This window comes from Xiphias gladius, chromosome 4 (assembly GCF_016859285.1).
Source record: "Xiphias gladius isolate SHS-SW01 ecotype Sanya breed wild chromosome 4, ASM1685928v1, whole genome shotgun sequence".
NCBI classification, from domain to species: Eukaryota; Metazoa; Chordata; class Actinopteri; order Istiophoriformes; family Xiphiidae; genus Xiphias; species Xiphias gladius.
Genome location: NC_053403.1, coordinates 3,241,897 through 3,266,615, shown reverse-complemented (window position 1 = coordinate 3,266,615; position 24,719 = coordinate 3,241,897). Strand labels below are relative to the sequence as shown.

Genomic DNA, 24,719 nt, shown 5'->3' with positions numbered 1-24,719 from the left:
GTCTGTGGCTTTCAGCCCTGAGCCCACAAGAGATACTCAAGCAGAAGTAAAGATTTTTTCAGCTGTGGGTTAATGCGCCTTTGGTTCCTCTGGTGGCTACGTGTGGTGTTTGTGGGATCGAGTCAAGATAAACCACCGTGTCCTGTGTCCATTGTAATGCAGACCACTAATGTTCGGTTCAAGCGTGGCCCCTGAGTCATATGACTTACGTGAACGGTCCTCGCTACTTCTTCTAAAATGGCAACAAAATTGAAAAGTGAAAAGAAAGCCGAAGTGAAACTCTGCAGCCTGTTTCTTGCCTGGTTCTTTTAACGCCACCGGACTCGACGCCTGGTCACACAACTAACACCTTTGTCTCGCGTGACGGGGCCAGAGTGCAGGATAATCCTCCTGTTTTTTTTCTCATTTTGATGCATGCGTTAAAAAGTCTGTCATGTCAGACTGGGATTCTCCCCGCCCGTCTCATCAGAAGAGAAGCAAGGATAACCACGTCTGGGAGGCATGTGAGGTAAGATCACGCTCAATTTTCTGGTGCAGAACGGTTCCGTAGCCGAAAACCGCGAAATTGCGCCTCATCCCACAGGGAGGTCGGAGGTCGTGGGGGATTTTTGAACAAGCCTCTCCTGGTTAAAGCGCAGTATCTCTATGGTCACCCGCAGTCAGGTTTGTTTTTCTGTTTGGGGAAGCGGCAGATCTGGACCAATTACTCTCAGGTGAAAATGTGAAACAGTTGCAGTGAAGCCTACAAAAAGGCAAAAATGTGATAACGGCAGATAAACAATGTTAAGACTCGTCAACTGGATGAGGGGATTAGTCAAGGTTTACTGCCAGTGTATATATTGTGTGTGTCAGGGTTCAGACGGTGAAGGCCAGAGGCTGAAGAGGAGGGAGAAGAACAGAGTTGCAGCCCAGAGGAGCCGCAAGAAACAAGCACAGAGAGCCGACGTGCTGCATGAGGTGTGTGTGTGTGTGTGTGTGTGTGGCTCTTGTACTTCCTCTAGTGGAAGGCAGGGAGGACATTTTTGTAAGATGAGGCAATAAAAATGTCAGGTCTCAACACTGAGTAGAAGATAACCCAGGTGGTATTATCAGCTCCTCCAGAGCCGCAGGAAAAAAATGATACGTACGTTTCACGGGTGCAGCTGTTCTCTGTGTGACTAGTAATCGAAGTTTGATGCGTGGTGCATGTGTGACGGGAGTATCTGTACTGAATGTAAAAAGAAAAAAGTCTCCCCTCTAAACCCTTCATTCGTGTCTGATTTTCTGCCTCTTCCATTTCTTCTTCTCTCCTCCTCTTCCTCCTCCCTCCGCTCCGCTCTTCCAGGCCTGTGAGCTGTTGGAGGCGAGGAACCGAAAGCTGCGGAGAGAGGTACCCAGAGTCCCCGCGGATGTGGTTTTCCCTGCCGGGGGGCAGGATCACATGTCGCCACGTTCCTCGCCCGGTGTCCTTCTGACAAGCCCCCTGACTTTTCCACCAGCTGTAACACACATTATTTGTCAAGCCAAAATACGTAGGAAGAGTTAGGAACTTCTTTAGAGGCCAAGGAAGTTGATTTGTGCGTTTCAAACACAAGTGCAATTCAAAGTGTTCTACATTAGGCATGAATGCATCAAAACAAAGACAAAAAATACACTGCTGTCATTAACGGCGTGAATATCGTCTTGTTGCTTTGTCTTCCAGGTGGATTCTCTGTCTGCGGAGCAGCACCTGCTCACCGAAGCTCTCAGAGCCCACGAGCCCCTCTGTCCCACCGTGCCCTGCCTCCGCGCCTCCTCCGCCTCACGCAGCCCGCAGCCGGACGACACGGCGGCTTGCTCCGTCTGAGGCCAGGCGTGGTGTTTCCGACCGCGGCGACCCGCTGCGCCACAGTGCGCCAGCGAACCTCCAGAGGGCCGCGTTCGCCGTGAGCAGGGGTAAAGTGGCAACGCGCACCTCTGGCGGTACGAGCAGCTCATTTCCATAATGTAGATACAATGATAGTTTCTGCCACGCTCGGCGTCCCCATTACTGATGCACATGGTTTTAATTCCCCTCTCAGCTTTCATAAGCCCATTTTTCTTGTCTTCTTTTTTTTTCCCGCTGTATGAGAGCGTAGCTTTGATTCTGGTCACAGTTATAACAAAGAACCAGATGCGTATTTTCCACTGACCTCTCCCCAAAATAAAGAAAAAGGAAAGTCATACAGTTTGTGTGATGTGTTGATCCGAGGAGTAAAATCTTTCACAACCTGTTCGATTAGACGCAATTGAAATGATAAAATCACACAGTCACTTCGTCTTTAGTATATTATTTATTATGTGCTACTATATATTACTGAGATATTGAGATCTTCTGCTAACAAACAAAGAAACTGACGGGACCAAAAACATAACTGCACAGTTAATAATGTATCTTTCAGTTGAAAAATGAACTTGAGGCATTTGTTCTGGAAAAAGTCATGATTCATAAGTGAACTTGAGTTCACTTCAGTCTTCCCTCACCGAAGAAAATACCAGAGAATTGCTACAGAAAACCTGTTTGACCATATTAAATATGTAGTTTATTATTCATTAATTTTACACATAGCTCTCTATAAGAAAAACAGCAATGTTCTGATACTACAGTGATAGAAAAGAAGTAGAGACTCTTCCTCAGAAAACTAGTGCTACAGGTTTTAACCACCCGTTGTCTTAGTTGGTAGGCGCTCAGATTCCATGGGTTAAAAAAAAAAAAAACCCCACCCAACCCAACGGTAATACGAAAACAACACTCACACTGGATCAGAACAACATTGATAACTGCAGACGAGGCTCATTAGAAAGTGAGCAAGTCATTGAGAAAGGCACCGGAGTAGTGTGATAAGCACTGATGCAATTTCTTCTCGTAGTGTAACAACCCGTGACAAACACGCCGGCCAAGGCGGTTTTTCAGACATGGCAAAACCTGGCGTCATGAGGGATGTTAAATGTGAAGCGGCTGTAAGAGTGGTTGAAATTGTTTCAGTTCATTTAAAACAAAAAACAAAACGTTTAAAAAACAAGGGAGATAATAATAACATGACACATTACATTAAGGAGAAATTAAAATGTACATCATAGTTTTTTGAGTATCTTGAAATCATCATGTTTCAGTGACCAAGAAATATAAAAAACACAGTAATGAATAAAGTCAGTATCTTAGCAACTGATGTATTAAAACTGCAAAACCCCTGTGTGTGTGTGTGTGTGTGTGTGTGTGTGTGTGTGTGTGCGTGTGCGTGCGTGCGTGCGTGCGTGCGTGCGTGCGTGCGTGCGTGCGTGTGTGCGTGCGTGCGTGTGCGTGGTACGTTTCCAGTGATATATTCATCATCAATCATCAGTCGTGCTGGAGGGAAAAGGAGTTCTTCAGGGATATTGCTTCATGTAACCACAGGTCTCTAGGTCATTTTACTGTCACAGACATGTCAACGTGGCTCCATAAAATCTGTTTCCTCTGCATCGGAACAGAAACCTGTGGTTTGGTTACATCGATGGGGAGTTAAGAGTTCCGCAATTTCACCGCAATCGCATCAGATTTTATTGTTATATAATCCGCTCAGGGTTTCTCTTTCATTTTTCCTTTCTCGTCCTCGGCACGGTAAATGAAAACTCAGTCCTGAGGTAGAGGATGCTGACGCAAACCGAGGGTGGCCAACTGAAGTGGAACTGACCCACTTCACGGCTGCAGACTTCTGGGAAACTGGGCTGACTGTTGCGTATTAAAAGTGCTTTTATAAGTTCTTGTAAGACAAAAAGAATAACAGATGCGGCCAGGTGTTCCCAGTCAGCCCAAGCGGACGGTCCTGCCCACCAATTACCTGTACCCGCAAGAGACCAGGAAACACGGCACAACCAAACAGGTCAGAGGGAAGTCTCGTCCCCCTTACCGACGCAGTAAGCCGTCCGATAAAGGCAAAATGTCCCTAAAAAGATACACACCTGGCAAACTTTGGAACACCCAGAAAGAGGTCAAGCAAAACCGCCACGAAGACTCCTCTAAACAGGCGGACGCACACAAACGTAACTACTGCACACCTGGCAGACAGGTGCATAAGTTAAGTGGAACCGTGTGGAGGACAGGGTTGAATTCCCCCAGTGTTGTTTAGAAGGGATCAAACATGTCTTTGATAAATTCACACTGGAATCCAGCTTTTCTCAGTCATCTGGATGGAGAAATATTCCGCCCATTTCATGATGTAATTTTAAAAAAAAAGGATTTTTTTTTATCCTTTTCCCCAGTTACCACTGTATTTCCCAATCCGCGCATCGAGTGCGGCTGGAAATGACATGTTGTGTGTGCGTACGCGCTTTGTGTGACGTGAACCTAGATTCATGTCTTATTTTCAGTTACGTTTGGCTGAATTAAAGCTACGTTCCGTCATTTTAGATTTTCATACACAACGCTTACATCCGTCTTGCACTGTTACCACATGAGCAAGGAAAAATATGTCGCTCCGACTACCTAAGCAAATGCAGTTGGAACTAGGGAAAGGGGTGAAAATCTTATTCATTGTGCAGCAGAATATACTTTTCATCCAGTTGGCTGGAAGAGTCTTTGAGGATTCTGGAAATACCTTCGAAAAATTGGTGGTTTTCTAAGCTCGACTGGCATTTATCCGGACACGTTCCGCGGTCACACATGGGTGTAACGTTCGCGAGGCGTGTATCACGTTGTTAAATCTGCTCTGATTCGGAATCATCAACCGTTGCCTATCAAACCCCTAAATAACGTGATTTTGTTGTGCGGCGGAAATTTATAAACCGAGCGTTTGCGTAGCATGTAAAGAGAAAAGTTTCTCAAGGAGCCAGCACAAAGCCAGATGTCATTTTCATTTACACACAAGCACTTGATCCTCCCGGCAGCTGTTGCTCAAAGAGCCATCTCAAGTGCTTTACCTGGTTTGTTTTCTGTTTAGCTTTTACCTTGGTGAGCGCCAGGTGGGTCGGGCTTGTCAGACCTGACCGCACGCCGCAGGTGAAAATGCCAAAAAAATAAATAAATAAAAAAGTTTTGAAAATTACTACGAGGCACGGAAAAGTTAAGTCAGTCTACGGTTAAACGCATCTTGCGCAAACCCCAACCGTCCGGGCATGTTAAACTCCACCCGTGTGGCTCTCCTAGCCGGGTAAAACAAGTGCCGAGTGCTTGCCCAACACTTCAAGACTTACATGGGAAACTGATGGTGCAGTCACTGTGAAACAGACCTCAGATCAGTTTCTAAATGAGCAGCTGTCTTAATGTCCTCCGTCGTGACAACAGCGGTCGCCTAGCAGAACACCGCCGGGGCAGGAAGTGCCACGTCACTCGGAGTGGTTTCTGGGGAAGGCAGCGCATTAGCCTGTGCAGACACAAAAACAGACAGTGGCGACACAAACGCACACTCAAACACGCGCGCACAGGAAAACAAATACAGTCCGTGTAATATATTCTCAAATACAGACCTGCCACCCACGCCGTGCCAAGAGACGCGCAGTAAATAATGGTGTGGGCGTGCGCAGCTTGAGGTGGTGAGACCAGGACCACAGACGGGTTTTTGTTTGCTTTTTTTTTTTGGGAGCGGTGAGGTCATGCACCCCGCTGAGTCCACAACACAACCTGTAACCCTTCAAAGGGACGGGGAGGGCCCCCCCCTGAAGAAGTGGCCTCGGATAGCGTACTGTAGCGCATCTAGCTACCTCGCTGATTCGGTTGCCATCAACGGTGAAGCGGCGAACAACCTGAAGAGCTCTGACCCCCCCCCCCGGTGCTTCCACGGGAACGAAGTCGGGTTTCGTTAAAGGAGGTGGGGCACGGCTTGGCCCGAATAAAAGCAAACGCAGACTCCAGTCAGTCCCCCGTCATCGGCTGTGGGTTTGTCGTCGGCATCGGCCGAAAATACGGACAGCGGCTGAAAGCCACAAATTTAGTTTAGCGCGACTGTAAAAAGGACAAAAATTGTTAATTTCACTACTTCGACTGAAAAACTTTAGTTTACTCAGAATTTCTGAGTCTCTATGCTGTATCCACTTGAACTTCTTGGTTTACAAAATGAGCGATTTGTCCCTCATGACAGCTTTTGCTGTTCCCCGTCGCAGTCACAATAAGCAACAGAGGCACTGCTCCTCGATATCACCCCTGCAACTCCGGTGCCCTTGCATTAGAAGTGCCGGAAGTGCAGCCCAGTCGTCATCGTGGTCCGCATCATTGCGATGTCGATCAAAGAAAGGAGACCACCCGACGCCTCTGTCATACACAGCCCCCTGCGTGCGAGGGTTTCTGGGGAACTTTAACCCTGACGCAGCGCATGCGGAGAGCTGGGTTAGGTGAACAATTTAGTCCGCTGAACTCGTGGCTTTAAGCGCCGAAAGTGACCCGGAGCATACCGCGGATACACACAAACGCCGATTCTCGGGAGACGGGTATAAATCTGATCGGCAGGTAAAATGGATGTTGGGTTTGCCGAGCTGGGGGTGAGCTTTTTTTGCTGGACGCTGCGTTTGTTCTGCTGGAGCCTTCCAGTCGGTGCCCTGCTGCATCAACACAGTGGCATCATGAAATTGAAAGAGGAAGCTGCATTTTTTTATTTTTTTGGTTTGTATTTGTTTTGTTTTTTTGATGAAGTGCTAACGTTGGTACCATTCGCTTCTCTTCTCCTGCGTAAGAAGGCGTCTTCTCCATGGATCTATCTGAACCAAAACTAATGCTCCAAACTGTCGTTGGATTGACTTCACGAACACATATTTTCCTTCAAAATTTCTCATGAACAGAAACGTAGAGGCCACCGCTTGAACAACCCACACAAACAAACTGAAAAGAAACACGCGCTCGCAAAACAAAACACACCCACACATGTGCACCAGCACTGACACGCCGTCTGTCTTCAATAAATATACACAAAGTTCTGCTGAACTGTGGACTAAAATGTTGGTAACTTCTCTGGAAGAGTAAGCAAGGCTGTGGCAATATATTTAATCACTGCACTTGTCAGTAGTTTATTATTTAGAGCAATTGCATTTAAGAGTTTAAGGCTTTGTGGATTCTTAGAAGGGACGGATGTACCCACTGAACGATTATGAATCCCTCTGAATGAAGATTAAGGACTTTAAAATTCCTCGGAAGCCGTTAAAGGAAAAGTCCCTCACCGAGTGTTGCAACGCAAGTCAGTGTCTTTATAAATGTTGCCCATTTGCGGGATGTGAGCGTGCGTCTTTTTTTTCAAGCTAAATATCAAGGTGAGCCTCCTAGATTTCTGTCCAATGAGCTGTCAAAGGGAACGTTGGACTCAGAGGAAGAAAAAGGAATCAAATATTAAGAAATCTTTGGGGAGAAAATAAAAATAAATGAGTAAATAAATAACGCGCATGCCGCCCCACGTGGGACTACTAACATGGAACCTTTGATCTGAGGTGGGATCCTAACATGACGGCCGGAGGATGTAATTGCGGCTGGTGCCGGGTCCCGGTGCCGACCGCTTCTTGTTCCTTCCCTAAAACACACCTACAGTTGGATTATCTATTACATTTTTTTGAGATGAGAAGATTGAGGAAGCAACGCACACGACGTGCCACAGTGACATGCAGCACATTTGTCTTTGGTCCAAATTAAACAGTCTCTCATTTTATCAGAGCTGGTGATCCACCCCAAAATCTGTGCAGGTTCCAGAGAGGAAATGCAGATGCCGTAAGTTGAAAGGAATTAGACAGTCACCACGGCTCAAACTGATTTGGACATCAGGGTGTGACAGAGAAGGCAAGACTTAACTTTCAGGAGATTTATTGCTGATTTTGACATGAAGCTGGGGCAATTTATTGATGTCAGAAACCCCATTATTACAAAGTCCTCCAGCAAATGTTACTGAAGCTTTCCCAAAACTCTGTGAGAAGTTATTGACTCATCTCACATAAAAATTGAGAAATCGAGAGTCTTGGATGCGACATTTCCCCCCCCTGGTTTTAATCTACCTCTTCCTCTTTAAGCAGCTTTATGTCCTTCCCCACCCACACAGATACCATTACTCTTGTGAAATCTTTGCCCATTTTGGACATTTTTAAAACTCTTCGAAGGGAGCTGGATCCCTCCGATCCTTTCCAAGAATGGCTTATCGTCCTTCCTAGTCTTTTTGGCAGGACTGCATCAGCGGGGTCAGCCCTATAAACCAGAATGTTTGTCCCTGACTGACTGACTGACTGAGTGCTTACGTTACACCGTCGGTCGGCCAAGTGTTCGAGTTTCCCGGTCGGCCGTTGCTCTTTCAAAATGAACCGGCGCCAACAGTTCTGCTCATTCCAAATTTATGGCAGGCAGAAATATCCGCAAATTCCCTGTAAACAAATTGAACACAATTTGGCACATCCGTACGCGGCCCAGCCGTGTGCTAGGTTTTTACCTAGTCTTGTTTTTTAGGGGGCGGGGCGGGAGCTACTATGTTTATGTGTGAAGTGATCACCGGGGGCGGTGAAATTTTTTTGCACAGCGATAAAAAAGAACGGCTCTCTCCAGGCACGACCGGGCTCCCTTCGTTCATACCAAAGAGCCTCTGAAAAGAACCTGATCAATTTGCGAACGTGACGTCAGTAATTTCAGCGTCTTTGACTGCGTCCCCTCCATCTCGAAACACGTCATGACCTGTCCGCTTCCTTCGTGTCGAGTAGAAATGAAACGTCCACCGTCTTGAAAAAAGGCTCAGTGATTTCAGTAAAGTCTAGCAATGTAGTTTTTAATGTTGGCAGGTTGCGGGGTTTACCTCAGTTTTGCAGTCTGAGTGAGCAGTTTTCACCGTGCAGAGAATATTTTAAGACATCTATAGAAACTTCCCAAACCACTCCTTAAGTTTAATGCGCACATTTCCTGTCCATCCACGTGCTCCACAGCAGACATATCCTCTTCAAAATAAGGCTAAAGACACTGCCTCTCAATCCTACTGTACAAATCAGTCACGTTAGTTAACAGGGCCCGTGCTCCTGCTCTTGAAAACCTAGAGCTGTGCATTTTTATTATTTATTTTTTTTTTTTTGCCACCAACAGTGGGCCTGAACACTGCGGTTAGCTTTGAGTCCCAGAGAAAGTTAGGCATGCATTCACTTTGGTGTGACAGGTTTTCAGTATCACTCGCTTGGGATACTGGCGCCGTGCCATCCCATGAACCACCCCAATAAGAGCCCGTCATGCAGAACAGCACCAGCGGTAAACTCAACCCTCACGACCCCCTTGCTTTTAATAACAGATGCTTATCTCAGTGACATGCTGGAGGTTTGCCAGGTTCTTCAGTAGGCACCTGTGCTTTCATCTGCAGCTGTTGCCTAACAGCTACGAAAGTTCCTGAAACGGGGACATTGAAACGTCGAGCCAAAACACTACGTTTGTCCTAGCACATTCCCCAACAACCTGTCGGTGGCTCGCGGTCCTTCCGTCCTTAGACCACCGGTAGGTACGCGCCACCGCGGACTGGGAGCACCCCCCAAGCTTTGCCCATTCAGAGGTGGTCCGACCCAGTCGTCTGGCCTCGGGGGTTTGGCCCCTATCAGAGTCGCTCAGGTGTGTATTCCTGCGTATTTTTCCCCTTATCCAACGTGTTGATGAGGGAGGATGAGGGAGGGAGGCAGGACTTTCTGTTGCTCCTTCACAATAAACGCTCTCTTAGGGGTTTTGCTGGTGAAAAGCGTCTAAAGTGAAGACAAAAAAGCAGCAGAGTTCATTACAGCTCCACCGACAAAACAAGCAGGAGCTCACTAGCCGACGTTGCATCCTACTGTGGATGGGGATTTATCAAGTTATTTTTGCAGGTTAACTGGTTTCCGACCACATCGGTTTTATTATGTGGTTAAAAAAATGAGTCAGACGCTCCAATTCTGCACCTGTTTTTCATAAATCCGACTCGCTTCGGAAGAGAATATTCTGTTCTGACTGGAGACACGTCTACTTCTTTGTACCTGTGTCACAGGACTTATACTTTTTACTTGTTAAACTTATGAGGCAAAATTGTCAGAAAGGAAAATACAACCCTGTGGCAACACCTTTCTATCTGTCTGTGAAAACTGAAGACGACTGCGCTTGTGCCTGCTTAAAACAACTGTTGTTGTCCTGTTGACGTTTCTGTTGCTCCCCTTTGATACGCTTTCTAATTCCTTGCTTTGATTTGTCTTTGCTCAGTTGTTGTATAGATTTTTATGGCTGCTTGAATACATCTTTCTATAATCAAGCAGCTTTTCTCTTTGATTTGAAAAGTGCTATATAAAATATTTAATGTCAGTGCCCTCACAGGATAGTCGTTAAACTCGCAAGTTTATTTATTGTATGAAAATACACCACGCTTGGCTCTCAGTGATTTATAACTTAACAGCCTCATGTTACTTCTGCTTTGTTGATATATCAGTGAGCCAGGAAAAAGTTCTTTTGTGTCACACCACTGTGCATACAACGAATTTATTTTACCTGGCTATTTCAGTGACTGTGCTACTTCAAAATCTGTGTGTCTGTGTGTTTAGACGTGACCTTTGACCTAACAGGATGTTGCCGGTCAAAGATTATGACACCGCTCTTGCATCAGTCACCTTGCCTCCGCTTGTGACTGAGTTGCATCAGTTTCTCCCTAAGTCGAGAGAATGACAAAGCATCTTCCTTGTGCTTTTTACCCTCCTCCCTTCTATGTGATTGTGTGCGCGTATGTGTGTGTGTGTGTGTGTGTGTGGGTGTGGGTGTGTGTACTTCGGCCCCATATTGGCCAATACCCCATATGGGAAGAGCAACCATTGCTCTGGACCACAGGACACAATACTCCAAGAGTTCAGGTTTCACTCCACAGTCAAAGAAACACAGAAGCAAAGACAAAACCGGCAACGAAATTCCCTAATGTACAATCAATACGATCAAAGTTATGGGTAAAAACTGATCCCTTCCAGCAAAGAGGCCCAGTTAGAGAGCAACTCAACATACGGTGACCTCAGTCATGACCAAGAGCTGACCGGAGAATAAATTGTACTGTAGTGTCGGCTGCTTTCCCCAAGGCCCAGGGTGTGTCGAAACCAATGATTTCCATTTCTGCTTCCGCTTCATGTGTAAACGAACCGTAATTTTCCACAAACGGCCTGTCAAATGAAAAAGAAAAGAAAAAGACCACATGGGAACACAATGTACTCAGCAAACAGTTTAGTGATAGAATTTCATACAATTGAATTTAACAATTAATTGGAAACCTAGATGACCGTTTTTCTCATCATAAGAAAACATAAACCAAGTCACATTTACGTGGCAAACGCCTTCATGTCAGATCCTGTTCACACCACCACAGGTTCCTGCTCCTGGCGTTCCAAACTGAATCATCTAATTAAAGCTCGCGGAAAAGGGACCTGAACCTTGGCTCACTGCTGCAAATGTGTCAGCGCCAGACGAAATATCTACTTTTACGGATTCTTCTTCTTCGATGGAGGAGAGGAAAGTAAGTCATCATGTAAGTCATCCCTTCGCAAGAAACGAAAAACAAAAAAGGAAATCCGAAAACACAAATGTCACTCATAACAGTAAAGAGACCCATCGTTAATGCGACTAGTTACACCTGTACTGTCACTGATGCCATCTGCGAAACCTGTGCCACCGCTTGTGTTACCGGTTGTGTCTACGCTGGTATAAATGTTACTAGTTATGCCTGTAATGCCATAAATGTCACGCTGTGTTATGAATGATGGTATTAGTTTATATTCGTTATGCATGTGCCACCATTAATATGAACGATTAATTCCTTTGCTTTTCCTACTATGGCAAGTCAGAATGTCCACTGCAAACAAAAGTGGTCCTGTGGGCCATCATCCCCCAGACCTGCGGTAAGTGGGGGGGGTTAACCTACCAAATGACCCTTCAAAATAAAAACCTTAGTGAAGTCTGAGGTGAGCGACTAGCCTTTTTTTTTCTCTCAGTGACTAGTTCTCGATAAAAACCACAACGATTTCTACATGAATACAAGGTAATGTAATGCAATACAGTAGCCCTGCTAGAAAATGTCACCTGTTGTTAAGCCGGCATTGTTATGGACAGCCGAATAGAGCAGGCAGAGGAGAGAGTAGGGGGAGGAATGTGACTTCAGGGTATGTTTTTGAGTTGTAATTAACATACCAGTTGTGTATCAGAAAACAGGGAATCAAGTTGGAACGCTTTCCTCAAGCAAACTGAACACCACCCACTGTCACAGCGCCGCACAGCTTGGCTGATGTGGATCTTACCCACAACATGAGTTACACACGACGTGCTGTAATGAAACGGACTTGGTCTTAGGACTCAATATGAGACGACTTAAGGGACAGATATTAAGCAAAATGACTTCACAAGATGGAGAACAGGGATAAAGATGTGGCGCCATCCACAGATCTAACAGAATTGCTATAACAGACCTATTTTTTGGTGCGTGCTCTCATCACCTCTGAGTGCCAGACAGGTGGGGTCAAACCTCAAGATGTCAGCTTTCAGGCAGAAACCAGCCAGACCTGGATCAAGAGGTGCTCAGGGATTGTTTAATGTGTCTTGGTAATTGTGTAATTGGCTCATAAGAAATCGATTAAACCGACTTTCAACAGCTTTCGGGTAACTGACAGAACCTCCGATCCAAGCTGCAATCTGTGGCTTATTTTAGTTACAGTGTGGTACTGTGCTGGAGTGCTGGCAGGCATTCGGAGTGGAGTTTTTACTCCGATTGTACTCGCTGTTCACTTTGCTGCTGATTCAGTCTCATTTCTATGGGCAGCAGCTCGCTTCTTGTCACAACGTCAAGAGAATCCAGCGCCCTCACGCAGGAAATGACACATCTTTCACCAGAAGCGAAGACATTTAGAGGTATTTCACCGTGCTGAATTTCCTGCCGTTTTTTTCAACACTACTCGCATGATTTTCATCCTGTTTTCACCACACGTGGTCGATGATAGGTTTGAAAAACGGCACCACTTAGTTTTCTGATATCCCATTCCACGGTACAATTTCCCAGTTTTCACATGACCTGCCATAACTCTTGAAAGTCAACAGTGTAAAGTGTAAAAAAAAAATGAAATGCATAGGACATGAAACAAGCCTTTTTTTTTTGTAGAAAAAGTTAACATCCCAAAAAACTGAAAAGCTGTCGCACCTTTCTGTACATGCTGTGGTGACAGTAGTCAGGGTAGGTGGGTTCAGCTGGTCTCCCTCTCTATCTCTGTCTCTCTTTCTCTTTGTCTCTCTGTGAGCAGCAGGGACATGTCCAGTCATGTCCCTCTTCTGCACAAAAACAGCCGGTCTTATTTCACAGGTGGAAAGTTGGTAGGTGAACTTGTGTTTATGTTGTCAGGTTTTCGAAATTGTGAAAAAACAAACAAACAAAAAAAAAAGGATATAGTGCCAAAAGGGAAACGACCCACCAAATTAAAAGTTTAGTGCCCCTGCCAGAAGCTTTCCTGTGTTTATCTGGGAACGTATGCTTTTTTTTATCTGCGTATCTTTGTATCTTATCATTCTCATCTATTTTCCTATATCTTTATCCTTATATCTATGTTATAAGACACAGCGGCGTTAGTGCCGAACTGAGTGGTGCGATTTAGGGTATTCAATCATTCGCTAATAATGATGAGTTAGGGTGACAGTCTGGACAATAACGAGCACATTTTTTGCACTCGTTATCAGTAACTGTACGATGTAAATAAAGGATCGCATTGCAAAAAAGTTAGTGTCAGTTTGACAACACACTTAATTTGCGTTCATGAATGTGAAACTGGTGGTCTAGTCCTCTTTTTTTGCTGCTTTGCAACATCTAATAAGAGCTGGACCCTTTAGTTTAAAAACATGTTTCAGTACTATCCATTATTATTATGGTCCCACAGAATATATTTTGTGCATTGACTACGCTTTTTCATCAATCAAATGGGTAGGGTCCTTTAAAAGCAAAGTGTCATCGGGCTTTTCCTAAAAAAAAACATGAGAGGTATAATTTGCAATACATATTTTTAATTAACAAAGTATCAAAAACAGAAATTGACAGATCACAAAGATGGAAGTACACATTGGTAGTAGCAGTGCAGTTATACCTGACAGCCTACAGTTTATTCATTTAGACTACGATGCTCCAACAGTCGAGCAGCTGCAGAAAAAAAGACACAAAAAAAAAAAAAAACAGCCTCCAGTAGACATCGGCACAGCAGTACATACAAGTCAAACTCAGTGCTCAGTAGCCATCTAACCATGACTAACAACGGGACAACGAACAACTTCAACCACAAAAACATACACACTACCAACACACGCAGACGCCTGCGTCCCTTTAAACGTGTGACTCTCGAAGTTTTTTGTGCACATAACTCACACACACACACGATAAACAATATAAACTCCTGCCATGCAAACAAAAAATATAACACTTCAGTCCTCACCATGAACCAATATAATGTGCTGTTTAAAAACCTACCACTTAAATGATTTCCCTCCTGTTATAAACCGTTTGACGTGTTTCATAGATGCTAATATGCAAAGATGGTGCCGCCACAGTGTTCAGTGTTCAGTCTGCTGGGTGAAGTTTTGTGACTCACTGGCAATCATCCAAATACTGATAAGCAGAGTTTCCATTTTGAGGTGTTTGCTGCAGGGTGAAGTGCAATGAGGAAGAAAAGTGTTTCAGTGTTCGCTCGCAGACGCACGGCTGTTGACGGACACTTTGTACTGATTGGATGATTACTATTTACAAGAAAACAGCCTCTGAACTCCCGATCATTACACTTCCTCAGTTTCTGTTTGCGCAATAAGCCACGTTTCGCTTGAGGGATGATTTCACTGTATAACAAACAGTAGACAGAGAGAGGAAAAGGGAGAGAAATATTTGGCAGTGAATTGAAACCTGGACACTGATAAAGTCAAAAAAACACACACACAGTGTAATATCATATCATCTTGTGTAACTTCAGAGTCAGGCGTGTTAAAGGAGGAGCCGAAAGCTAATGGAACACTTTCTGATACCTAGCTAACGATACCTAGTGAACATGACTTCCAAACCAACTGTTATTAATAAATACATTTTAAAAAATAACAATCTTTTTTTTGTTTGTTTTGCTCTGTCAAAACCAAAGGAGGCATCTGGTGTTTACATACAGTAGCACAGAGTTAATGCGCAGTCAATACAATATACAAGACTTTAGGTAGAAAACAACACGTCTGAAAAATAACACTCATACTCATGTAGCTTCATCGTCACAGATGATGTAAAAAGCAACACTAGGTCTGTTTAAGAGGGAACACAGTGATAATTAAAGTGTACTTGTGACATTATATACACTATCCAATTTTTTTGGGGACGATTTTGCCCACAGATTTCGATTTGTTAAGAAAAGTAAGCTATCATCTGCATATAGGCGTATATAGTCATTTTTACTGTTTTAAGTGCGGAATTTATAAACCCTGCCTGCACATCACATTTCCCTTTGTCACTGCTACTGCTACCTTGGTTGATAGCCAACAACCTGACTTATACTCACACTTTTTAAGATGTTAGCTCTTAAACAAGGCAATAAAATAAACATATGACATTGACTTTACAGCCAGCAGTGCATCCTGAGTGGTTAGTAGTAGCAGCAGATTTAGTACTTCTTGTTGTATAAAGGACAAGCAGACAGGGTTGATACGGCAATGACATGTCATATAGTAGTTACTTGATAAATATACTGTTTCATACACTAAGCGCGAACAACATCTTTTTTTTAAAGTCAGAGACTTGCAGCTCAGACTCACTCAAGTGTCTTTACACACTCACATATCATTCTGCTTCTACCTTCTTTGTGGGTGAACTTAAATTATGTGCCTTGATCACCTTGAAATAACACTTTGGTACAAAAATCTGACACTAAATCAGACTCTCCTCTATTCAAAATACCTGTAAAAAAAAAAAAAAAAAAAAAAAAAAGCAGTTTGTTTTTGTCTTGATTTTTAGTGCTTTAGCATCAGTCCTTGGCCCTGACTGTTTGCAATGCTGTTTAAAAAGAAAATTAAAAGGAAGAAAGAAATACGTAATGCATGTCAAGGTTCTGTCCATTGCATGTCATTTCCTGTCCAGTCAGCAGCTAGGGTTTCAGGGAGTGGGAGGCGCTGAGGTCACTTTATGCCACTCTCTCTAGCAGCTTTGTGGATGCAGAGTGAGACCAAGGAGTCATCCGAAGGTGGCGTTTGTTATATGTCATCGTCATTCCCATGTCATAAGTCTATGTGGCGGCTCCACCTGCATCTCGAACAGTCTGTGCTACGTCGGAGGCAGCAGGTGGAAGCATCGCAAGTCTTAGAAAAGTGGCAAAAACACCCGGTGGCTCATAGGTGACTGGGACACTGAATGTGATCGAGGGTCAGAAGCCCGCCGTCTAGAGGTGCTACCGTGGAGGTGGATGTGGACGAAGAGGAGGAGTCGGTGGTGGCAGAGGAGGTGAGGTGGTGGAGTTGTAAGGTGCTCTCCTTGATGTGCTGGATAAAGAGGTTCCTCTCGTCCTCGGGCGTTTGGCCGTTCTGGGCGCGGACGATGCAGGTGGGCCGGTGCAGGTTGAGCATGTAGACTAGCTGCTGCTTCTGCTGCTTCAGCTCCTCGATCTGAGCCTTCAGGTCAGCGTTGACGCTCTCCAGCTTCTCTGACTCCTGCAGAGAAGAGACAAGGAGGGAGGGAGAGAGAGAGAAAACAATTGTTAATACTGTAATAAGATGTTAATTTGGCTGATAAACTTTTTTTAAGGGAAGCTTCTTTGTACTCTGGGATCTAAAAATGTCGAAAGCAGCAAAATACAGAAGCACGTCTGAACAGCAGCAACCATGTGCTCAGGGTAGAAAAAGCTGAACCTAACGAGCAAAAGATCTTTTTACAATAGACATGAAATTTAGTTTGCCCATTTCACATTAAAAGATAGGAGTCTTGACATAAACACATAGTGTATGCACAGAGGTCAGATTGGTGGAGGTTGAAATGTACCTTCTGCAAAGACTCTGTCTTCTCCTTCTTCTTGTTGCGACACTTTGCGGCAGCAATTTTGTTCCTCTCTCTCCTCCTCTTCCTCCTCTCGTGCTCCTCAAATGTCGGCTAAAAACCAGAGAGAATTTTACACTGTCAGTACTTTACCCCTCAAAAAGGCCTACACACTCATTTGGAAAACATGCTACATGGGGTCAGCGTCCAAAGATACAGATGACAACATGCTGCTGTAGTTTCCCCGTGGCTCACCTCTCTCCTGACGCCCGACCCGCAGGCGGGCTGCTCGGAGGCACGGTCCGAGCTGGAGCTGGCTCCGTCGGAGCTCATGTCCACGCTGAGCCCGTTGGACAGCCGCTTGGTCTGGATGGCCAGCCGCAGCTCCTCTTTCACGATGGGCGTGAAGTTGGTGAAGTCGTCCAGGGTGAGCGTGCCCGGCGGGGACAGGCAGGGCACCAGGGCGGAGCAGCTGATGTCAGCCAGCGAGGGACCCGAGTGCTGCAGCATCATTCTGGAAACACAAGGGTCAACTGATTATGTTAGTCAGTGTGCGTATGTATCACAGTGATATTAGTTTTAAGATACAATAAAACACAGCAAGCTTGACCTCAATATTAAGTAGCACAAGCACACAATAAGTTACTGTAATAATATTTTAGGTGATTAAAAATACTTTAACTCACGATAAGGTCACTCTAAACTTATTATGGAGAAGCACAGAGAAGTAACTGAGAGTTTATGTACATATTAGACTGGTGCTGAGAAATAAGGACAGAGACCTCAAATGTTGCACGAGAATTTGGAAATATGCAAACAAAAGCTGTAGGATGAGTTTTGTCTTCAAATGTCAAGTCTGCATGTCTTACACAAGGCGACGCGGGGAAGGAGGGGGAGTATGTGCTTTGGTGGAGCATCACCTGAACTCAGACAAACTATTTGCCTTTTGGAGAAATGCCACTAACAATCAAAGACAATCATTAACAGGTGTGGTTGCTTGTTACCTAAAAAGAAGAGTGACTCATGGGGAATTATGATTGATGAGGTGATTGTAATATTCATATCGGCTCAGCGAGACCAAAACAAACACACTCATGTAATACAGGCATTACATGATACACTGAATCATTGTGTAAGTATGTAAACGAAGTTACTCTTCCTGTAACATTGTTATAATGTCTCATAGTAAAGAACTCTGTTGTTAATTATTGTAATTAATGGTAAGTTATTCATTTGATTTTCCAATTCATCTAACGTTGCTATTGATTAACAGTATGTTTGGTGAGTTTTTTTGCTCCTCTATCTTTTTTTGTTTGTTGTTGTTGCCTTTTTATCTCCATGACTTTTCTCAGGTTTTGTATGATATCTTTAGTTTTATCAGTTAAAAACAAAAAACTGTCAGAGAAATAGACGATAGAAAGTTTCTTTTTTCATCAAAAACAAAAAAACTTAAAACAGCGAGATAAACTTCAGAAATGACAGAACTCATTCACTGAAAAGCCTGACTGGATCTTTTTTTTCTAAATGACTTTAGCCAATTGCGCAACAGCGACCGAGTAGAAGACACGTAAATCACAACAGACGAACAATCGGTGTCATTACATTTTCAGTCAGAAGACGTTGCTGCAACCGGACCCTGGAAGTTTGATGCCTCTTTTTTTTTTTCCTCTATGGAAATGTCGCCTGACCGAGAGACGCGAGTTTCAAAGTTTGAGGTCAAGCGTCCCGGGACGTCCGATCGCGCTCAGGGAAGCACCGGGACTTCTCCGCCACACATAACCGGGACGACACAGCCACAACGCCGAAAACACCCCCGCCCGTCCCTCCCACTCCCTCATGCCCCGGAAAACCAAACTCCGACCTACCTGCTAGAGCTTTGAGTGACCGGGTCAGATGAACGGGGATGTGGGCAAAACTATGGTCACGGTCACCGTGGCCGCGTCTCTGTTGCTGCTGGTGCGTAAAGTTGCGCTTGTGGCCGGCGCGTTGCATCACCCTCTCTTATAGTGCCCGGAGAGGGGCGGGGCGTGGTGACGCAACGAGGAATGCTACTAGGGAGGGGCGGGGGTGAGCGTGGAGGAAGAGCAGGGGGGTGACGTCATCCTATTTATAGCAGGCTGATCCTGCGATGATGCAATCCAGCAACCCCGAGCCGCTCTGCCATAACGGGACAGGCCCCCCCCATCTCACCTGAGTCCTCTCCTCCTCTTTCTCTCTCTTTTCCTCATTCCTTTCTTTTCATCCTCCCTCTCCTGCTCTTCCTCTTTTTCTTCCTTGCTCCATCTACTCGCCGTCTTTTCCTCCTCCACCTCTTCATCTTCACTCTTTCCCGAGTCTTTTCCTCAGTTCCTCCTCTTCTTTTCGTCCTCCCTAGTCTTTTGCTCCTTTCTCTCTTTATTCCTTCCTCCCCGAGTCTTTTCCTCTTCTGCTTCTTTTTCCTCTCTTTCCAGTTGTTTCTCTCCTTTTCTTTCTCCTTCGTCTCCTCTTCTTTCTCCCTTATTCTCCCGTCTCTCCCTCTCCCGCCTCCCCTTCCTCATTCTTTCCATCTTTTTCTCTTCTCCTTTTCTTCCTCCATGTCTCCACGTCTCTTTATCCATACTCCTTTTTCTCTTCCCTTCCTACTTTTCTTTTCATGTGCTCTTCTAATCACCCCCTTCCCTTCCATCCATCCTCTTTCTTTATTTCATCTTTGTTTTCGTTCCTCACCCTTTCTCGCTTCCCTTTTTTCTCTCTCTTTTCTTCTCTCCTTTCCTCCCTCCCTCTCTGTTTTCCATCTACTTTCCATCCCTATCCCTCTTTCCTTTCACCCCCTTTCTCAACTCTTTTTACTCTTCCCCACTGATCTTACTTCTTCTTCCCTTGTCCCAGTTTCCTCCCTTTCCTTTCTTTTTAGTCCCTCTCTTCCCTCCTTCTCTCCAGCCCCCCCCCACCTTCTTCTTCCATTCCTCGAATATGAGTGGCGTTCAAAAAAGCCGAATGACACTAAGGAAATTAGTACAAATGTCTCTCTTTCCTTTGCTCTCCCTACTTTAACACTGTCATGGTGGATTTGCATCCTAGAAATTCCACACGAACGAGTGAATAATACCCTTCTAGCTGAATGACACCAGGCGGTTATTTATTCTGCGGTTACACCTCACCAGCCGGGGTATAAAACTATGAGGTTAGACAGAGAGACAGGCAGAGAATAATGGATGCTGATGGGCTGTATTCCCTTCTTCGTCCCATGTTGCGATGACTGTGATTCGTGAGAGATTTTCCTGAAAACTTTGTGGCCTTTTTTACTTCCCCCCGAGGAAGTGAGGCTGGTCCTGACGTTCAGCTGTCAGGTAGGTGAAGAAAGTACGTTTTTGCATGTTTTCCTGGCCAATGAGATCGGCCACACGCAGCGTGTCAAAGCCGCTGGTAAACCGGTGCCGTTGGAAGCACAGTGTGGCAGTGAAGTGGCTTTTCCGTAATCTGCTACTGTAATCTACGACATTCTGTCTCTCAATTAGTCTTAATCGGGTTGATCTTGTTTACTTGCCTGGTGGAACAGATGGGGGATTTCCTGAGTGAGAAGGGAGTGTTTTGTTTTGGGTATTTTTTTTTTTTTACCTTAAAAATACAACATAATTATCATTATTAGTTAGAAAAGGTGGTATTTGTAGCTGTAATAGAAATTCCTATTCAGTAGTTATACTAGTACAAGTATTGTACTTACTGGTAGTAACTGGCATTGGTAGTGGCAGGGATGCTTCTTTTCCTGAAGTGGGATCAGTTTGTCAGTATTCTAAACTTACTCTGTAGTAGTGGCAGATTTACTACGAGCAGAAATGGAAGGAGTTTCCTTTTTTTTTTTTTGTGCCGGGGGTAGTAGCGATAGTTGTCAGCTGCTGGTGGTAGGGATACGGTTGTTGCTTCACCGGTAGCTAAATGAAAGTTGTAATTAGTAGAATATCAGTTGGGCGTCTTTCACTGGTAGGACATGTACTGGTCTCAGGAGAGGTAGAACTTCACGGACCCCTTCTCCTGCGTTTTCTTCCAATCTTTCCTTCGGTCTCTTCAGGAGTTTGTGCACTTTTTTCTTTGCCCCCTCTGAGAGTCTGGGCTGCGTCAGCAGCTGCCGTTGGTGTGGGGTCATTAAATGTTCAGACCTGACTTCGGCTCTGCATTATCAGAAAATGGAGCCCTCTGGGTTATTTCGAAGCGGGGCCGGTCCGGAAATGCAGCAGGGAGACGCACAAACACATCCCCGGCGGTAAACTTTGTAAACCCGAGGGCCGTAACTCTACTCTTTACCTCCCGATTGTCGCTGTGAGAGCCAGCGACAATGAGATCCTACCTTGAAGTATTGTAGACCTCGGTTCGCACCCGAGAAGCCTTCAGACCAACGCGGGGCCGCTCTCAATCTGCTAAGGTTGAAAAACTAAAAGGTTTGGGGTAGCCTGGTGGCCTGTAGTACAGTTAAACCAAACCCGATTCGAGCCGGACCTGACTTGAACTAGTAGTAAAACCACCGGCTGTATTATCACCAATAATACGTTTTTTTTTACCAGATGTAGTTATAATTTTATACTGTTTTTTATTTGCTAGAGTCGTTTCAAGCAGAATATGGGAGCCCCCCCCCCCCCGCCTTCACCTTTGTCTTTGTTTTCCTTCCCCAACACTCATTTCCTGTCATTTCCAGCTCAAAGTCTATGACTGCCTTAATCTAGAAACTTCCACTTTCTTCATGCTGCAACTGAAATAATGTAAAGGTTCATTTTCTCTGACTTCAGTATTTCTCAGAAACGATATCACGATAGAGTTTAGAAATCGTAAAATTTGGAAATCAGGTCATATGTTGGCATCATGACTGTTCGTGGCTTTACCCGCAATGAATTGTACAACAGGAAATATGACTTTAAACGATGACTGCCTTGACTGATCTAGAAACTTCCATCGCGGCTGTCAGTGTGTGAAAACGGTCACGCATTGTTCGCAGGGAAGCCGCTGCAGCATCCCAGAATCACCTCCCGGCTGATTTTTCCGTTCAGAGTAGCCTTCCTACTCCTGCGTGGGGGTGTGTTTGTGTCCCGGCCGTATAGCTAGGGTGTCGTAGGGCCCACCAGCGAGCTTCATATGCCACACAGTTGGTAGTATTCAACCGAACGGTGTACCCCTGCTGAGAAATACGTCGGGCCTTAGGATGGAAACCTTTAAAAAAAAAACCAAACATGACGGCACTGCCGATCGAACCATTTCCTCTTCAGTTCAAAGGGTCGAGAGTTTAGAGATATGATGAAATCTGGGACAGTGAGGATTCGAGGTTGAGTTAAACAAACATGAGACATCAGGTCTGCTCTCAGGGACAGAATGTGAAAATAGCTTCGAGTTATTGTTGGCTCACGCTGTCAATTGAAAACGTGACCAGCACCAGATTAGAATGATCGAAATTCAATAATCTATTGAAATAGAAAAGATCAGAAGGGCGTGTTGGAATTTCATTTTTCTTTTTGTAATAAACTAGATGCTCTAAATGGTTTTTTCTTTTCCAAGCGCCTTGTATCAATACCGTGTATTAAAACAAATTTATGGCCTGGAGTTGCTTAACAGTTTCCCACCAGGATGATGTCACTTTGTATCCGCCGTTGCGAAATACGTTTACCGTACATGGGGCATGTACGGTATGGAGCAGCTCTCAACCCGGGTTTTTTCTTTTGGTTTTGATTCATGTGAAAACAAACTGACGTGGCCACAGTTGCCAGACATTTGTGAGCTGCAATACAATTTTGTAAAATCGTAAAAAAAACGCGAAGTGACGGCGGCTCCGCGGAGAACGCGTGGGCAGCGACGATGTCAGACAGATTTACAGTAAGGCCGTTTCGTAGAAGCTCAGCCAGGAAATCGAAGGTTTCGCCTCAGCTCAGTCGAAGCTACATCATGTGCAATAAGGTCGACCAGGACAGACGGATGTTACAATGGCTACAGGTTGAGAGATAAAAGACTTGAGTCTTCATTCTGGCCGACTTGGGAAAACTGTGTCTCGCCGAGCGGCGTTTCACCCCCACAAGGAGCCAAAACTGAGCCCACATCTCAAAGTGTTGCCTCGGGCAGATGTGGGGGGAGAAACGGTCCCAGGTTGGGGCGGACGACCGAGCGAAGCAAGCTTTGAGACGACCCCGCCGGCGTATTCGGGCCGATTCCGGCCTGTCATTCGTCGCGTGGACCGGAAAGTGACTGCGTCGCCCATTTGGGACTCTCCCGTCTTTCTCCGGTCCCCTCAGAGTTGCACGTTCACGCGGGTTCAGGAAAATTTGAACTCTGCGTTCTGGCAGTAGTTCGACTGGAATGGACCGATTCGGGCCCAAAATTCCTCTGTCGGAAATGTTAGCGTAACCACGTCCCCAGGCCGCGGCGACCTGTGAGACGTTGTGCCAGATCCACGTTCCGGCGTCACATAAAGCGTAATTTACAAGGTGATGCTTGTGTCAAGCTGCTTCTAGTGACAGATGACATGCTTGCAGTTGTGTTTTTTATTTTTAGAGCGCCAGACAATCAAGAAACTACTGTAGCTGAAAGGCGTAAACACACACACACACACACACACACACACTCACCCTCGCTCTCAGCAGGCAGACGGGTGTTGAAAAGTTTATGAGGTCAGTGTGGTAATCCAGATTGATGCTGCGACGTGAAGTCATTGCTGACCCTGATGACTATTAATACCGTATGATCGGAGAGCTAACCCGCCGGCTAAATATTACATTCTCTATTTTTATATTTGAAGGGTTTCGTGCCAGTGCATCTGTGTGTCGTTACGCCGACGTAGAGCGGGGAGAGACTGAACCCTTGGGTTTGTTTGCCAAGGTTTAAAAAAAAAAAAAGATTCATTCACTAAACCGAAGACTTACATTCCTGAGTGTTTAGCTCTAAGATCTACATTTCATACAGGAAGTGTCCACACTTTTTAGATAGTGGAAGTTTTCTTTTTGTAAATAAAACATTTGTAAACTAACTGTGCAGCTACTGCAAGTGGAGTTTAAATGCCTGAAGTGGGAGCAAAGGAGGATATAAAACTGCTTCCTTATTGTGTGAGAAAGGTTTTGATCCCAAAGGTGTGTTTTCAAAGAGGTATTGTCAGGTTGTGTCCAGGCGAAGTTGCATCATTTCCAGCAGTTAATAAAAGATGAATAAACCGTACGTAAACTAAACTTTTTAACATGAAATTAAACAGCGTAAAAACCTTCCTTCCTTCAGGACAATAAATCCTGTTATTTATTTTCATACCAGTCGTGAACCTTGTTCTCACGCAAACACATTTGATTCAAACCGATATTGGAGCAGGCGACCGCAGGCAGGAGGATATAAAAGTTAACCCGCACAACCGTGCTTTCACTTGCCATCAGCTTTCATTTCATTTCCTGAGCGGCGGCGTGTGTCAGGTTTATGAACAGTCAGTCACAGACGGGGGATTGTCAAGAAAAGAAGAGTCCTGGCTCCCGTCAGCTTTGAGTTTCACTATGAGAGAAATGGATCAGGATATGGGGGGTTTCCCTCCCTGACAATCCGCTCGTAGAAGAGAAAGTGAAAAGAAAAAGGATGCCATAAAAGTTCAGTCAGAGCAGCGGGTTGATGAGGGAGACAGTTTAGACCTCATGTTTACTATCGGGATTCCGGGGAACGCTTCCGATGCCCTCGACCTTCCTTTCTGACCGCGGACGGAGCTCAGGTGGCCGCGGTGGTTCGGCTGTGGTGGGTTTAAATCCTGCCTTGACCCCACATACAGTGCGTCACTCATCTCTTGGGCAAGAAAAACAAAAATTGATAAAATAAACCCGTTTT

At 45.1% G+C, this 24,719-nt stretch overlaps 2 protein-coding genes across 2 annotated transcripts; one reads left to right on the top strand and one right to left on the bottom strand.

Moving 5' to 3' along the window:
- Window positions 1-2: 2 nt before the first annotated feature.
- Window positions 3-2,151, top strand: batf3 (basic leucine zipper transcription factor, ATF-like 3). The gene is made up of 4 exons (XM_040124493.1): window positions 3-508; window positions 853-957; window positions 1,325-1,369; window positions 1,682-2,151. The coding sequence occupies exons 1-4, from the start codon at window positions 434-436 to the stop codon at window positions 1,823-1,825; spliced, it is 369 nt and encodes a 122-aa protein (XP_039980427.1). The 5' UTR covers window positions 3-433; the 3' UTR covers window positions 1,826-2,151.
- Window positions 2,152-15,866: 13,715 nt separating this feature from the next.
- On the bottom strand, window positions 15,867-18,880 carry atf3 (activating transcription factor 3). The gene is made up of 4 exons (XM_040126196.1): window positions 18,779-18,880; window positions 17,169-17,427; window positions 16,920-17,027; window positions 15,867-16,591 (listed from the first exon to the last, which is right to left on the bottom strand). The coding sequence occupies exons 2-4, from the start codon at window positions 17,424-17,426 to the stop codon at window positions 16,274-16,276; spliced, it is 684 nt and encodes a 227-aa protein (XP_039982130.1). The 5' UTR covers window position 17,427; window positions 18,779-18,880; the 3' UTR covers window positions 15,867-16,273.
- Between the last annotated feature and the right edge of the window lie 5,839 nt (window positions 18,881-24,719).